General features: G+C 52.3%; 1 protein-coding gene across 1 annotated transcript in view; it reads left to right on the top strand.

Annotated features, from left to right (window-relative positions):
- Positions 1-14,225, top strand: part of elmo3 (engulfment and cell motility 3) — a 116,112-nt gene that overhangs the window by 15,678 nt on the left and 86,209 nt on the right. The window contains exons 2-4 of the mRNA XM_060838261.1: positions 5,840-5,998; positions 9,243-9,283; positions 11,796-11,868. Of these exons, the coding sequence (XP_060694244.1) occupies positions 5,921-5,998; positions 9,243-9,283; positions 11,796-11,868 (192 nt within the window). The 5' untranslated portion in view covers positions 5,840-5,920. The remainder of the gene's footprint in view (positions 1-5,839; positions 5,999-9,242; positions 9,284-11,795; positions 11,869-14,225) is intronic.

The raw sequence follows: 14,225 nt of genomic DNA, 5'->3' as shown, positions 1-14,225 counted from the left end.
ACAGGTACCTCCTGACCCAGTACCACACCGGTCAGTACAGGTACCCCCTGACCCAGTACCACATCGGTCAGTACAGGTACCCACTGACCCAGTACCACATCGGTCAGTACAGGTATCCACTGACCCAGTGCCACACCGGTCAGTACAGGTACCCGCTGACCCAGTACCACACCGGTCAGTACAGGTACCCCCTGACCCAGTACCACACCGGTCAGTACAGGTACCCCCTGACCCAGTGCCACACCGGTCAGTACAGGTAACCCCTGACCCAGTACCACACCGGTCAGTACAGGTACCTCCTGACCCAGTACCACACCAGTCAGTACAGGTACCCACTGACCCAGTGACACACCGGTCAGTACAGGTACCACGCTGGTCAGTACATGTACCTGCTGACCCAGTACCACACCGGTCAGTACAGGTGCGTGTGTGTGAGTGTGAGAGTCTGTGTCTGTTTGTGTCTCTGTGAGTATGAGAGTGTGTGTGTGTGTGAGAGAGAGAGTATGAGAGAGTCGGTGTGTCTGTCTGAGTATGAGAGTGTATGTGTTTCTGTGAGTATGAGAGTGTCTGTGAGTATGAGAGAGTCGGTGTGTGTACCTCTGTGAGTATGAGTGTGTGTGTGTCTCTGTGAGTATGAGAGTGTCAGTCTGTGTGTGTCTCTGTGAGTATGAGAGATTCGGTGTGTGTGTGTCTGTGTGAGTATGTGTCTCTGAGTATGAGAGAGTGTGTGTGTGTCTGTGACTATGAGAGAGTCTATGTGTGTGTGTGTGTCTCTGAGTATGAGAGAGTGTGTGTGTGTCTGTGACTATGAGAGAGTCTATGTGTGTGTGTGTCTCTGTGAGTATGAGAGTGTCTATATGTGTGTGTGTTTCTCTCTGAGAGTATGAGTGTGTGTGTCTCTGTGTGTGTGTCTGTGAGTATGAGAGTGTGTGTGTGTCTTTGAGTATGAGAGTGTCAGTCTGTGTGTGTCTCTGTGAGTATGAGAGAGCCTGTATGTGTGTGTTAACAGTTAGGGAGGCCTGTGCGCTGCCAGAACCTGCTGGGACTTGTCTGGTCACGGTCCTGCTCTGCTATTGCACTCCATCCCCACCCTGACTGCTGGCAACTATCCTGCAGGGAGCTCTGCATCAAGCTCTGGTTACATTGCTCCACCCAAGCAGAGACAGAGCAGTGAGGGAGGGAAGAAAGAGGAATGCAGCAGAGACGGTTTGTTTGTTAACGGGAAGCTCCGGGGTTCTCTCATGTGGAGCCTCCTGTGCCCCTCCGACAGCTCGTCACGATGCCTCAGCTTTAACAAAGAAAAAGGATCTCAGTAAATGGATGTCAAGTGGACCCTGGACCCGAACTTTTATCTTGGCACTGCATTCCAAATGTAATTCAACTGCAAGGCTTTAACACTTCATTTTAGCGTTAAAATTAAAAACAAACTCTACTGAAATATTTAACAAAATGATCGCTAGTAACAATCAGCAGCTGTTCCCATACAGCAGCATCCCATAAACACACCCTTAACAAAGGCAAATCCAGCCAAATAGATTTCCCTCACTTGCTCCAGTCCAGGAGAAGGAACCCCGACACGGGGAATCCAGCAGCAGAGAGAGAAAGAGAGAGAGAGCTGTATCTAGCAGCTTCAACCCCACAACCTCAACTTCAACTGAAAGTGAAAAACTGAACCCCTGGCTCTGTGTGAGCCTGACCCCACCATCCATGCTGCGCCTTTGTCTAATTTAAAGCAATACCCAGAGCTATTTACTCTCCTTTCCATGGAGCAGAAACCTCGGCACCAGGTTTACAAGCCCCCGCCCAACTCTTCAGGAGGAACCAAACAGAACAAAGCCCTCTTGAAGGCACGTTTTTATCACACAGCCTGATGACCAGTCTATTGATGTCCTCCAGCAGGTCCCCACTAACATCTTCATTTCTTTTTACCATCAGACCAATTTTCTTATCATTTGCAAATTTTGTGACCATGCTCCCTCCCCCCCACCCCTATCTTTGGAGGCTTGGTGTAGACTCAGGCCGAATGGCCTGCTTCCACATGGGAATTCTATGATTTGTAACTCAGCTTTCCTTGTGCTAGCCGACCCCCTAACTTCACCGGATCTCAGGGCTTTTTGCAACCCGAATGCAATCTCCCCCTCGGAAGTGGAAGTCGGGAATTCTGGCCTCCTGGGCTTGCCCTTGGGTGCAGTGTGGGCTGGATTTGGTGGGGTCACTAGATGACCCACAGCGGGTTCACTGGGGCTAACTGGGTGACCGTGGATGCCACCTGGCAACCGGTCTCCGAAGAGCAGGTGGAAGATTAGGGCGGCATGGTGGCACAGTGGTTGGCACTGCTGCCTCACGGCGCCCAGGGACCCGGGTTCAATTCCCACCTCAGGCGACTGACTGTGTGGAGTTTGCACATTCTCCCCGTGTCTGCGTGGGTTTCCTCCGGGTGCTCCGGTTTCCTCCCACAGTCCAAAGCTGTGCAGGTCAGGGTGGATTGACCATGCTAAATTGCAAATAGTGTTCAGGGATGTGCAGGTTAGGTGCATTAGTCAGGGTCAGGGTGGGATACACTTCGGAGCTTCGGCGTGGGCCGAATGGCCTGTTTCCACACGGAAGGGATTCTGTGATTCTGCAGCTGCCTCCCATCAGAGATGTCAAGGGAGGTTCCCCTGTCTGACCTTCCCTGAACACTGAATGTGGGGTTCAAGGAGAGAGCTTAAGAAAAAGTAATAAACAAGATCACCATTCTCTAAAGGCCTGGTCTTCCTTCAAGATATTAACACGAAAATAAACAGGGTAGATAAAGGTAAATTGTTCCCACTGATTGGGGATTCTAGGACTAGGGGGCATAGTCAGAGAATTTAGGGCCAGACCTTTCAGAAGAGATATTAGGAAGCACTTTTCAACATACAAAGTTGTGGCAGAGGTTTGGGACTCTTCCACAAATGGCAGTATTTGCTGGATCAGTTGTTAATTTTGAATCTGAAATCTTTGTTACGTAAGGGACATGTGCCACAGGTCAGGCCATAGATCAGCTGTGATCTCATTGAATGGTGGAACAGTATCGAGGGGCTGAATAGCCTCCTCCTGTTCCTGTATTCCAATGTTCCTCTGCCTGGGAGTTCCTGCTTCCTGCACCCAGTGAGATGAGCCGTCTGTCCCTTGCCACCCACTGGCTTGAGCTGCCTGGGCCTCCCTGATGGGTGGCGGCCATTTTTTTAATCCCCTCCCAACGGTTCCTTTTTGTCCAAGGTGGCGACGATCATCAGAAGAAGCTGGCCACTTTCTCGAGCACAACATGGGGTGGGCAATAAGTGATGACCCAGCTGCCACGCCCTCATCCCACGACTGATTAGAGAGGAATCAAGAGAGGCCTTCTTCCGAGGCCAACTCCAACATCGCCACCATTAACCCAGCGTGGATGAATGTTGACATTGCAATCTATAATCATAACTCTTTCAAAAACTTGACCATTGAAATGAATTATTAGCGAGTTTTGAGAAGATTTGTAGCTTAGGGTGAGGTTCGGGATGTGAGTTTGCTCGCAGAGCTGGAAGGTTCGTTTTCGTCACTATACCAGGTAACATCATCAATGGGTCCCTGGATGAAGCTGACTGAAGATGTTACCTAGAATGGTGACGAAACATCTGAAGATGAACCTTCCAGCTCAACGAGCAAACCTACATCCAGAATGAATTATTGCATACGGTTAGTGAAGAATAGTCAGCGTTGCAGTCTTTAGCTCCTCTGGGAAATGGGGTGTGATGGGCTTCTGTTAGGAGCAATCAACATAGAATTCCCCACAGTGTGGAAGCAGGCCACTCAACCCGTCGAATCCACGCCAACCATCCGCAGGGCACCCCACCCAGAGCTGTGGATTAACAAAGCTACTGAGACAAAACAAGGAACAGCACCAGGCTTTGTTGGTAGAAGGATAGAGTTGAAAATGAGCAAGGCCCTTCTGGAACTCTGTCAATCCTCAGGCACACAAGGATACGTTGTGCAGCTCTGGTCATTGTATATTCAGAGACGGGAGATGGGGCAGGGATTTACGAGGGCAATAGCTGATACAGGGGCTCACATTTCGGGACAGGGTCGGCGGAGGGACTTGTCTTTCTCGCTCACAAGAAAAGAAAGGAGGAGTGATTAATCCATTCTGAAAGGTTTAGCTGGAATGGGAAGGAGAGAGTGTTTCCTCTCGAACAAAACAGTGCAGCAGAAGGTTTTCAAGGAAAGATGGTCACGAAAAAATCGGGAATTAAAAGGAATCCTCTTACACAGGGATTGGCGGAGCGTTGCAACAGTTAATTTTGAGGAAGGGTCACTGGATCTGAAATATTAACTCTGGTTTCTCTCCACTAATGCAGCCAGACCTGCTGAGCTTTTCCAGCACAGCTGAAGCAAATTACATGGATGTATTCCAGGGGAGGGTGAGGAAGAAAGGAATAAAGAATGACCCTGCTCGATTTAAATGTGGAATGCAGCTTGGTTGGAGCAGAAACTCCAGCATCGGCTGGTTGGGTCTGTTTCTGTGCCACATTATCCTGTAGAATGTGCCAGAATGATGTCTAACATGGTGGCTCAGTGGTTAGCACTGCTGCCTCTCAGCACCAGGGTCCCAGGTTTGATTCCAGTCTCGGGCGACTGTCTGTGTGGAGTTTGCACATTCTCCCCGTGTCTGCGTGGGTTTCCTCTGGGTACTCCGGTTACTTCCCATAGTCCAAAGATGTGCAGGTCAGGTGAATTGGTCCCGCTAAATTGCCCATAGTGTTAGGTGAAGAGGGTAAATGTAGGGGAATGGGTCTGGGTGGGTTGCTCTTCGGAGGGCCGGTGTGGACTTGTTGGGCCGAAGGGCCTGTTCCCACACTGTAGGGAATCGAATCTAATCCAATAGTCGGGTGTGGAGCACTGCCGCCTGGGTCAGAAGCTGGAGTCCAATGTCTGAGCCGATAGTTCAGTGCAGGACTGAGGGGGTGCTGCCCGGTTGGAAGGGCAGGCTGAGAGATTAGGTGGAGGTGCGATGGTTGTAAAAGGGCCTTTGTCACCCTCTCCAAAGAGAGCGAGTCGGTTTGTTGTCCCTACCTAAACGCATCATCTGGCCTTGGGGATATTGCCGTTAGTGGGAGATCCCCTCATTCAAGTCGCCTGCTGCGTTTCTCCAATACCCGCGCTTTGGAAGCACTTAACTTGCTGCAAACGTTGTAAGTGGTGCCACAGAAATGCAACCTGTTTCGCTTTGAAGCATTTCCTTTGCTGGCCGTTGAATTGTCGACAGGGCCCTTTCAAAATATGGAGGCCGGTCCCCTCAAATCCCGTTATATTTAGTTAAATATTTCTTTGCCTCTGGCTGACTAACGTGCATCTTAAGATGGCACTGCAGGGCATCTGAAGGTCCACCGGGCACTGTCAGAGCCCCACGCACTGTCTCAGTACAGCAAGAGGTCACCGAGGACCGATGGGCAGGTTCTGACCGGGCAGAACGTTCCATTTCCTGTTCCCTTCGGTCCACCTCTGGCTCGCCGAATGTGCAATACAGACAGAGCTGGAGTGTGGCCTAGAGAGCACGTATGGGGAAGAGGAGGGAAATAGGTCTTTGAAGATTTATTTTTTAGTCAGTCAGAGGAAATATTGGATGCAACATGTGTGGGACATTTTTCCTTCGCTGATTGCTTCCTTCCCCAATGAGTCAGCAGTCTTAATTCGTCTGTCTTCTGATGACCTCCGGCCTACACATCTCTGGGGTATTCCTCCTCCTGAATTCTCAATTTGAGATGCTCCAATAAAAGAAGCAACTGCCATAAAAGATTCACTGCCACAAACAGCACAGTTTTGTCTGATTTTTCCACAGAACCGACCCCGGTTTTTTCCTTGTCCCAGCCGAGTCGAGTCAAGTCAGCAGGCTCCTGGGCCTCATTAGACTGAAACCACCATGCCACTGCCCAAGGATATCGTGAAGATCGCCGTGCAGATGCCTGGGGCCTACCCTCAGCTGATCGACCTCGATCAGGTAAGAAAGCAGGCGGACTGTCTCAACACTTCAGCAACCCCGAAAAACTCCTCTTTCACACCGTCCCTCTAGTCAGTCAGATCTGGAATAGCTGGGGGGGGGGTGGCAGTAATTTGAGTGAAGTTGTGTTGCGAATGTATCGGAATCAGGTGGAACAGGGTCTGATGATGATTCCGTCAATCAGAGAGCCACCTAATACGGCGCGCCTTTCACAACTGGTTCAGTCTCTTCCCAAACCCTGGGAAGTACTCATTTGGTACACATACTCTGTCCGAACATACTCACTCCTCATCTGTGTTCAAAGTTAAAAATCACACAACACCAGGTTATAGTCCAACAGGTTTAATTGGAAACACACTAGCTTTCGGAGCGACGCTCCTTCATCAGGTGATTGTGTAGGGCTCAATCCTAACACACAATTTATAGCAAAAATTGACAGTGTGATGTAACTGGAATTATACATTGAAAAATTGATTGTTAAGCCTTTCATCTGTTAGAATCCAGTGATAGTTTCACTTCTTTCATGTGTAAATCACAAAAGCTTTTTTAAAAAGTTGCATTCTCGGGTTAGCTGTTAACAATGGTGATAGCTAGACAATATGTTGAAGGTGTTAGCCCCCTGTGTTCTCTGTCTATGCCATGAGGTTTAGATTGATTCTAATCTAAAAAGTGAGATAACAGTGTTTTACATGAATTCATGCAGTTTTTGAGCAAATACAGTGTAACCCTGCATTTGTGATTTACACATGAAAGTGAAACTATCACAGTATTCAAACAGATGAAAGACTCAACAAACAATCAGGGTATTTTTCAATGTATAATTTCAGTTACATCACACTGTAAATTTTTACTATAAATTCTGTGTTACGATCGAGCCCTCCACTATCACCTGATGAAGGAGCGTCGCTCCGAAAGCTAGTGTGCTTCCAATTAAACCTGTTGGACTATAACCTGGTGTTGTGTGATTTTTAACTTTGTCCACCCCACTCCAACACCGGCATCTCCAAATCACTCGTCTGTGATATCCACCTTCGGAGCTTCACTTCCCAGTATCCATTTTGTGGGACGTGAGCATCACTGGGAAGGCTAGGATACATCGCTTGCTCCTGATTGGCCAGTGCCTTGGAGCGGATAGTCTTCTCCCATTTCTGCTGCCCCTGTCCTTCGAGGTCGGTGCTTGTGGGTTTGGAAGGTGTTGTTGTTATAGCAACCAACACAATGCTGCCACTGCGCAGTGGCGATGATCAGCTGAATATTGTTAAGTGATGAAGTTTCTTTTTAAATGTATTCATGATCTGTGAGCATCCCTGGCCAGGCTAGCACTTACTGTCCACCCCTAATTGCCAAGAAGGCAATAAAGAGTCAGTTATAATGCTGTGCGCTTGGAGTCACGTGTAGGCCTAAAGGACGTTAGTGAACCAGGTGGGTTTTTTTCTGACAATGGACAGATTCCAGATTTTTATCGAATTTTAATTCCTCCATCGGCCGTGGTAGGATTTGAACCCGGGTCCAGAATATCACCGGAGTCTCTGGATTAACCATCCAGCCATAATATCACTCAGCCATCATCCCCTCCGGTTAGGATACCAGTCAGAGGGTCTTGGATGGAGTCAACCTTCTTGTGTGTTGTTGGGGCTGTACCCATTCCAGGCAAGTGGGGAGTATTCCACCACCCTCCTGATGGTGGATGGACTTTGGGGAGTCAGGAGGCGAGCTACACACTGGAGAGTTCCTAGACATTGACCTGCTCTTGTAGCCCCACGGTATTTATATCGCTCATTCAGTTCAGTTTCTGATCAAAGCTAACCACAAAGGACAGTGGGGAATTCAGTGGTAATGCTATTAAATGTCAAGGGTTGATGGTTAAATTCTGTCTTGATTAGATTGGATTTCCCACAGTGTGGAAACAGGCCCTTCGGCCCAACCAGTCCACATTGACCCTCTGAAGAGTAGTTTCCTCATTTCCCCTTCCCCCCCCATCTCACCCTAGTTCCAAACTTACAGCTCAGCACTGTCCCCATGACTTGTCCTACTTACCTAGCTCCTTTTCCACCTATCCACTCCACCCTCCTCCCTAACCTATCACCTTCATCCCCTCCCCCACTCACCTATTGTACTCTATGCTACTTTCTCCCCACCCCCACCATCCTCTAGCTTATCTCTCCATGCTTCAGGCTCACTGCCTTTATTCCTGATGAAGGGCTTTTGCCCGAAACGTCGATTTCGCTGCACTTTGGATGCTGCCTGAACTGCTGTACTCTTCCAGCACCACTGATCCAGAATCTGGTTTCCAGCATCTGCAGTCATTGTTTTTACCTCTGAAGAGTAACCCACCCAGACCCATATCCCTTTGACTAATGCACCTAGCTTGGCCAATTCACCTGACCCGCACATCTTTGGACTGTGGGAGAAAACTGGAGCATCCGGAGGAAACCCACGCAGACACGGGGAGAATGTGCAAACTCCACACAGTCAGTCACCTGAGGCTGGAATCGAACCTGGAACCCTGGTGCTGTGAGGCAGCAGTGCTAACCACTGAGCCACTGTGCCGCCCCCAATAAGTCTCTGAACAGCATCTCACCCAGACCCGTCCCTGTAATCCAGGAGATGTTGGAGATGGGACTGTTGAGAGTATTACGGCCTACTTAGTTATCCAAGCCTGCGTATTGTACTCCAGATCTTGTAGCAGTTGAACGTGGACTGCTTCAGTATCTGAGGAGTCACAGACGGTGCTGAACACTGCACGATCTGACCTCACGATAGTGGGAAGGTGGTTGATGAAGTCTCTGAAGATGGTTGGGCCTAGGACACCCTGAGAGTGCGGTGACACAGTGGCTGTGTACAGGCCATACAGGAGGGCAGGGCTGTGGGGTCCTGAGGTCAGGAGGAGGTTGGGGGTTGGGTGTGGGGAGAAGGGAAATTGAGAGGAAAGATGAGAACTTTCTAACAGAGTCCGGTGCATGTGTGGGGCGATCTCGGGCCTGTGCCATCACCTTTGTGTGTGACCTCCAGGAAGGGGAAATGTGTTGGCGCCGGGCTCTCTGCTGAACTCCCTGCTAATGGTGTGCAACGGCCAGGGGAAGGGATTGAGCTGCAGTGTGGCTGGGCTGGGCTGACTGAGTGGGAGTGAGGGTTGGTGGGGGGAGACACAGGATTGGGCTGGGCAGTGGCGAGAGCTTTTAGGTGCGGCCTGTGCCATTCTGGACTAACCCGGTTTTCTTTTTTCCTTTCTGGATTCCCACAGAAAAAGCCCCTGTCGACCGTCCTAAAGGAGGTCTGCGATGTGTAAGTAACCCTTTGTCTCCCAAGGGATCCAAACCCCAGGGAACACTGAGCCCAGGATGGTCTCCACTTAACGCTTCGTTCACCCAACAGGCTCAAAGTAAAAGAGGGCCTGACGCGTTATTCTCCTGAAATGCCTTTGATTTCCCTTTGTCTAATTTTTGTGACCATAGTGACAAGCAACAGCAGCAGTTTAGCCTGAACTCTGACTTCTTCCCCCGCTCCAACCTGAACCCTGACTTGCCCTGAGTCTCACCCCGAGTCCTGCCCTATTCTGTAGGCTCTGTCAGAGTAAGCCCTGCTTTGCTGTATGTACCTGGAGCCCTGAGCGTGTCCTGTTCTGTGGGCCCTGGCCCTTAGCCAGACTATCCCAAATAGTGAGGGGACAATGACCTCGTGGTGATGTCACTGGTGGCGGCCATCTTCTTGTCAGTCAAGAAGCATCACAACGTTAAGGATGCTTGAATTGGCTTGACACCTTCGGTCCCTCCCTCTGTCTGTCCATCTGTCCCTCCCTTCCTCACTCCCCCTCTCTCTCTCTCTCTCTCTCTCCCTCCGTCCTTCTCTCCCTCCGTCCATCCCTCTCTCCGTCCATCCCTCTTTCTGTCCCTCCCACTCTCTGTCCATCCCTCCCACTCTCTGTCCATCCCTCCCACTCTCCGTTCATCCCTCCCTCTCTCCGTTCATCCCTCTCTCCCTCCGTCCATCCCTCGCTCCCTCCGTCCATCCCTCGCTCCCTCCGTCCATCCCTCGCTCCCTCCGTCCATCCCTCGCTCCCTCCGTCCATCCCTCGCTCCCTCCGTCCATCCCTCGCTCCCTCCGTCCATCCCTCGCTCCCTCCGTCCATCCCTCGCTCCCTCCGTCCATCCCTCGCTCCCTCCGTCCATCCCTCGCTCCCTCCGTCCATCCCTCTGTCCCTCCATCCCTCCCTCCCTCTGGTGGTCCCCAGCACCAAAGATGCCAATCTTTCACCACTTGGAGACAGGAAGGTCTGCAGGTGCTGGAAAAGCCCAGCTGGTCAGACAGCATCCGAGGAGGGGGGAGCGTCAACGTTTCCGGGCGAAACCCTTTGTCAGGGTTGCCTTTCCTGCTCCTCAGAGACTGTCTGACGCCCTGTGCTTGACCCAGTCTTTCACCAAGTCCGGTCACTCCCACATGATATCAAGAACCGGTTGGAGACAGTGGAGTTACAATGGGCTGTGGGCCCTGACGATATCCCAGCAATAGCACTGAAGACTTGTGCTCCTGAACCTGCCGTTCCCCTAACCAAGCTGTTCCAGGACATCTACCCATCAATGTCGAAAATTGTCCAGGTCAGTCCCACACACAGAAAGCAGGACAAATCCAACCCGGCCAATTCCCACCTACTCTCGGTGATCAGGAAAGTGATGGAAGGGGTCACCAACAGTGCACCCGCTCAGCCATAACCTGCTCAGTGACCCCCAGTTTGTGTTCAACCAGGACCACACAGCTCCTGACCTCATTACAGCCTTGGGTTCAGACATGGACAGAGGGGAGGGGAGAGGGAAATCAAGGCTGCATTCAACCGAGTGTGGCAGTGTTGTGAAGGCGCTTCCCTGGGGGTAGAATTGGGTAATTATCTTCACTATGGAATTACCTTTGTTTGGATGTGATGCTAATGTGAACACTACAATGGAGGGAAACATAACCGGGCATGGTCCACCCCAGTCAGTGTTCGAGAGAGCCCTGGAATGGCTCGCCCAGCCCTTTGTCGGGCGATTCAAAATGTTTGGTTTGAAATAAATGCCAACATGTACCGTGTGGGGCTGTGTGGATTATAGGAGCACAGTGTGTGAGAGGCCATTCAGCCCATGGTGAAGTGTGCTGTCTCGCCCTTCCCACCACCACCACCACCACCACCTCTGGTCGCCAAAGGGAAGCTGCTGAAAATAATCAGGAAATGACCCCGTGGGTGGGAGCCTGGCTGTGGAGAGATGCAGACAGCGTTAACACTGAACACCCTCACTCCTTGGAACTGAACCACTGGCGTGTTCTGCTCCCTCCATGGCCAGCTCCCAGCCTGCTGGGAAACTCCAGGGTTTTCTGTGTTTCGCGATCAGCGCCCCCGGCCTGGGCGTGAGGGGTAGAGGGGTGCCAGTCGACTTGGGCACATTCTGTGGTAAGGGCAGCACTTTCCTGAGGAGGTTAAGCTAACCCGGAAAGGGAATGTTGCCTCTAGCGTGGCTTCAGCTGACCTCATTACTGTACTGCAAAACACCTTGGGGACTGTCATAGGCTTTGGGATGTCCAGAGGGCACAAGAGGTGCTATATAAATGTAATTCCTTCCTTCCCTGATCCAGAGGTGTTTTCCACGTCAACTCAATGCTAATACCTCCCCTTCCTGTCGTGAACTTTTGCTGGTGATTATCCACATAGCAGGTCAAACTCCCTCACTTGGCGCGATGATTAAGAACCCTGAACAATTCACCCCGAGCTCATTCGAGGCCGGGGTTGTTGTCCTGGACTCTGACCTGGTTTCTCCTTCACCTGTAGCTGGAACAAGAGTAACTCTGATCAGTATGCCCTGCAGTACGCTGATGGGATACAGACGTACATCACAGAGACGGTGAGTGACGCTGGATCGGGGCACTGGGCAGGAGGGTGGGTATGTTGACAGTCTGCCCCTGCCCCGAAACTGGCACTCCTCGTCCCAGTTATTGGCGCTTTGGCAAGGCAATACGGCAGGTTTAACTGAAGGACTCTATTTGAGAGAGAGACCTGCTTCCCGCGTGTGTGGTGCTGTTTGTAATGAGCAGGAGGCCTCTGTACTGGCACAGTGAACGGTGGAGACATTGGCAGGGTGTGAGAGGGGGAGGGAGGGTGTGAGAGCGGGAGGGAGGGTGTGAGAGTGGGAGGGAGGGGGAGTGAGGGTGTGAGAGGGGGAGGGAGGGTGTGAGAGGGGGAGGGAGGGTGTGAGAGGGGGAGGGAGGGTGAGTGAGAGGGAGGGGGAGGGAGGGTGAGTGAGGGTGTGAGAGGGGGAGGGAGGTTGTGAGAGGGGGAGAGAGGTTGTGAGAGGGGGAGGGAGGGTGAGTGAGGGGGAGGGAGGGTGTGAGAGGGGGAGGGAGGGTGTGAGAGCAGGAGGAGGTTGTGAGAGGGAGGGGGAGGGAGGGTGAGTGAGGGTGTGAGAGGGGGAGGGAGGTTGTGAGAGGGGGAGAGAGGTTGTGAGAGGGGGAGGGAGGGGGAGTGAGGGGGAGGGAGGGTCAGTGAGGGGGAGGGAGGGTGTGAGAGGGGGAGGGAGGGTGTGAGAGCAGGAGGAGGTTGTGAGAGGGGGAGAGAGGTTGTGAGAGGGGGAGGGAGGTTGTGAGAGGAGGAGGGAGGATGAGTGAGGGTGAGTGAGGGGGAGGGAGGGTATGAGGGGGGAGGGAGGGTGTGAGAGGAGGAGGGAGGGGGATGGAGGGTGTGAGAGGGGGAGGGAGGATGTGTGAGGGGGAGGGAGGGTGCGAGAGGGGGAGGGAGGGTGCGTGAGGGGAAGGGAGGGTGCGAGGGGGGAGGGAGGATGCGAGAGGGGAGGGAGGGTGCGAGAGGGGGAGGGAGGGTGCGAGAGGAGGAGGGAGGATGCGTGAGGGGGAGGGAGGGTGCGCGAGGGGGAGGGAGGGTGCGCGAGGGGGAGGGAGGGTGCGCGAGGGGGAGGGAGGGTGCGCGAGGGTGAGGGAGGGTGCGCGAGGGTGAGGGAGGGTGCGCGAGGGTGAGGGAGGGTGCGCGAGCGTGAGGGAGGGTGGGCGAGGGGGAGGGAGGGCGCGCGAGCGGGTGTGCGGGTGATCTCATTGTAACCTCCAGAATGCTGAGAGACCTGGATAGTGTGGATGTAGAGAAGATGCTTCCCTCATTAGGGGAGACGAGAACCCGAGGGCACAGTGTCAGGGTGATGGGACAACCAATTGAACTGAGATAAGGAGGAATTCCTTCAGCTGGAGGCTGGTTAGTCTGTGGAACGTACTGCCACAGAAGGCTGTGGGGGTCAACTCATTGAGTGTATTTGAGAAGGAGGTCGATAGGTTGTTGATTAGTAAAGGGGATCAGGGGTTACAGGGAGAAGGCAGGAGAGTGGGGCTGAGAATCCTATCGGCCATGATCCAGTGGTGTCTCAGGCTAGTTGGACCAAATGGTGGAATTCTGGTCCTCCATCTTGTCTTACTAAAGTGGTGATAATGCTGAGACACTGCAAGCTGCTGTGAAGTGCTGTCAATGGAAGCAGTGATACCTTCCAAAGGAGGTTTGTTAGGGACCTAGAGGGGGGAAAGCACGGGGGACGAACCCTTCTCAGGCTGGGGTGGGGTCTGTCTGGCAGTCTCTTTGGCCAGCTCTGTGTGTTTGATACCTAGTGCAGCTTCTTCCAGCAGGTTGGGGACCCCTGACAGTATTGCCTCCCCATCCGACAGATCCCCCACTCGAAAACTGCAGGGTTCGCCAATGCAGCCAAACTCGTGGAGTTGAGATAAAAGGCCAGCCAGCGCGATCCAGATCAGCGAGTCGTGTTATTCTCCTGCCTTCACTGCGTGACCTTCCTTCCTCCAACAGGGAGTCAATTCCCTCCCGAAAGTTTCAGCTGAGCCTGTCCCTGCCCTCCACACCTTAACCGCTCACAACCTGATCGTGGCTTTCCCCATAATGTCTTTGTTCCATTCGTCAGACACCTTCAGTCAGCATCGTCTCAGTCTCGGTCCTTCCACGTGTGGTAACGGGCTCTTGGTCAGCTCCTTGTGATTTTAGAATACCCGGCTCTGACAGGGACCCAAAAGCGATCCCAGTCTGTGGTACCTGCTCTTGGGCCCTCAGTAGGGTCATAGAGATGTACAGCACGGAAACAGACCCTTGGGTCCAACTCATCCATGCCGACCAGATATCCTAAATTAATTTAGTCCTATTTCCCAGCACTTGGCCTATATCCCTCCAAACCCTTCCTATTCATGTACCCACTCAGAT

This window comes from Hemiscyllium ocellatum, chromosome 17 (genome assembly GCF_020745735.1).
Source record: "Hemiscyllium ocellatum isolate sHemOce1 chromosome 17, sHemOce1.pat.X.cur, whole genome shotgun sequence".
NCBI classification, from domain to species: Eukaryota; Metazoa; Chordata; class Chondrichthyes; order Orectolobiformes; family Hemiscylliidae; genus Hemiscyllium; species Hemiscyllium ocellatum.
This window is presented reverse-complemented; position numbering and strand designations above follow the sequence as displayed.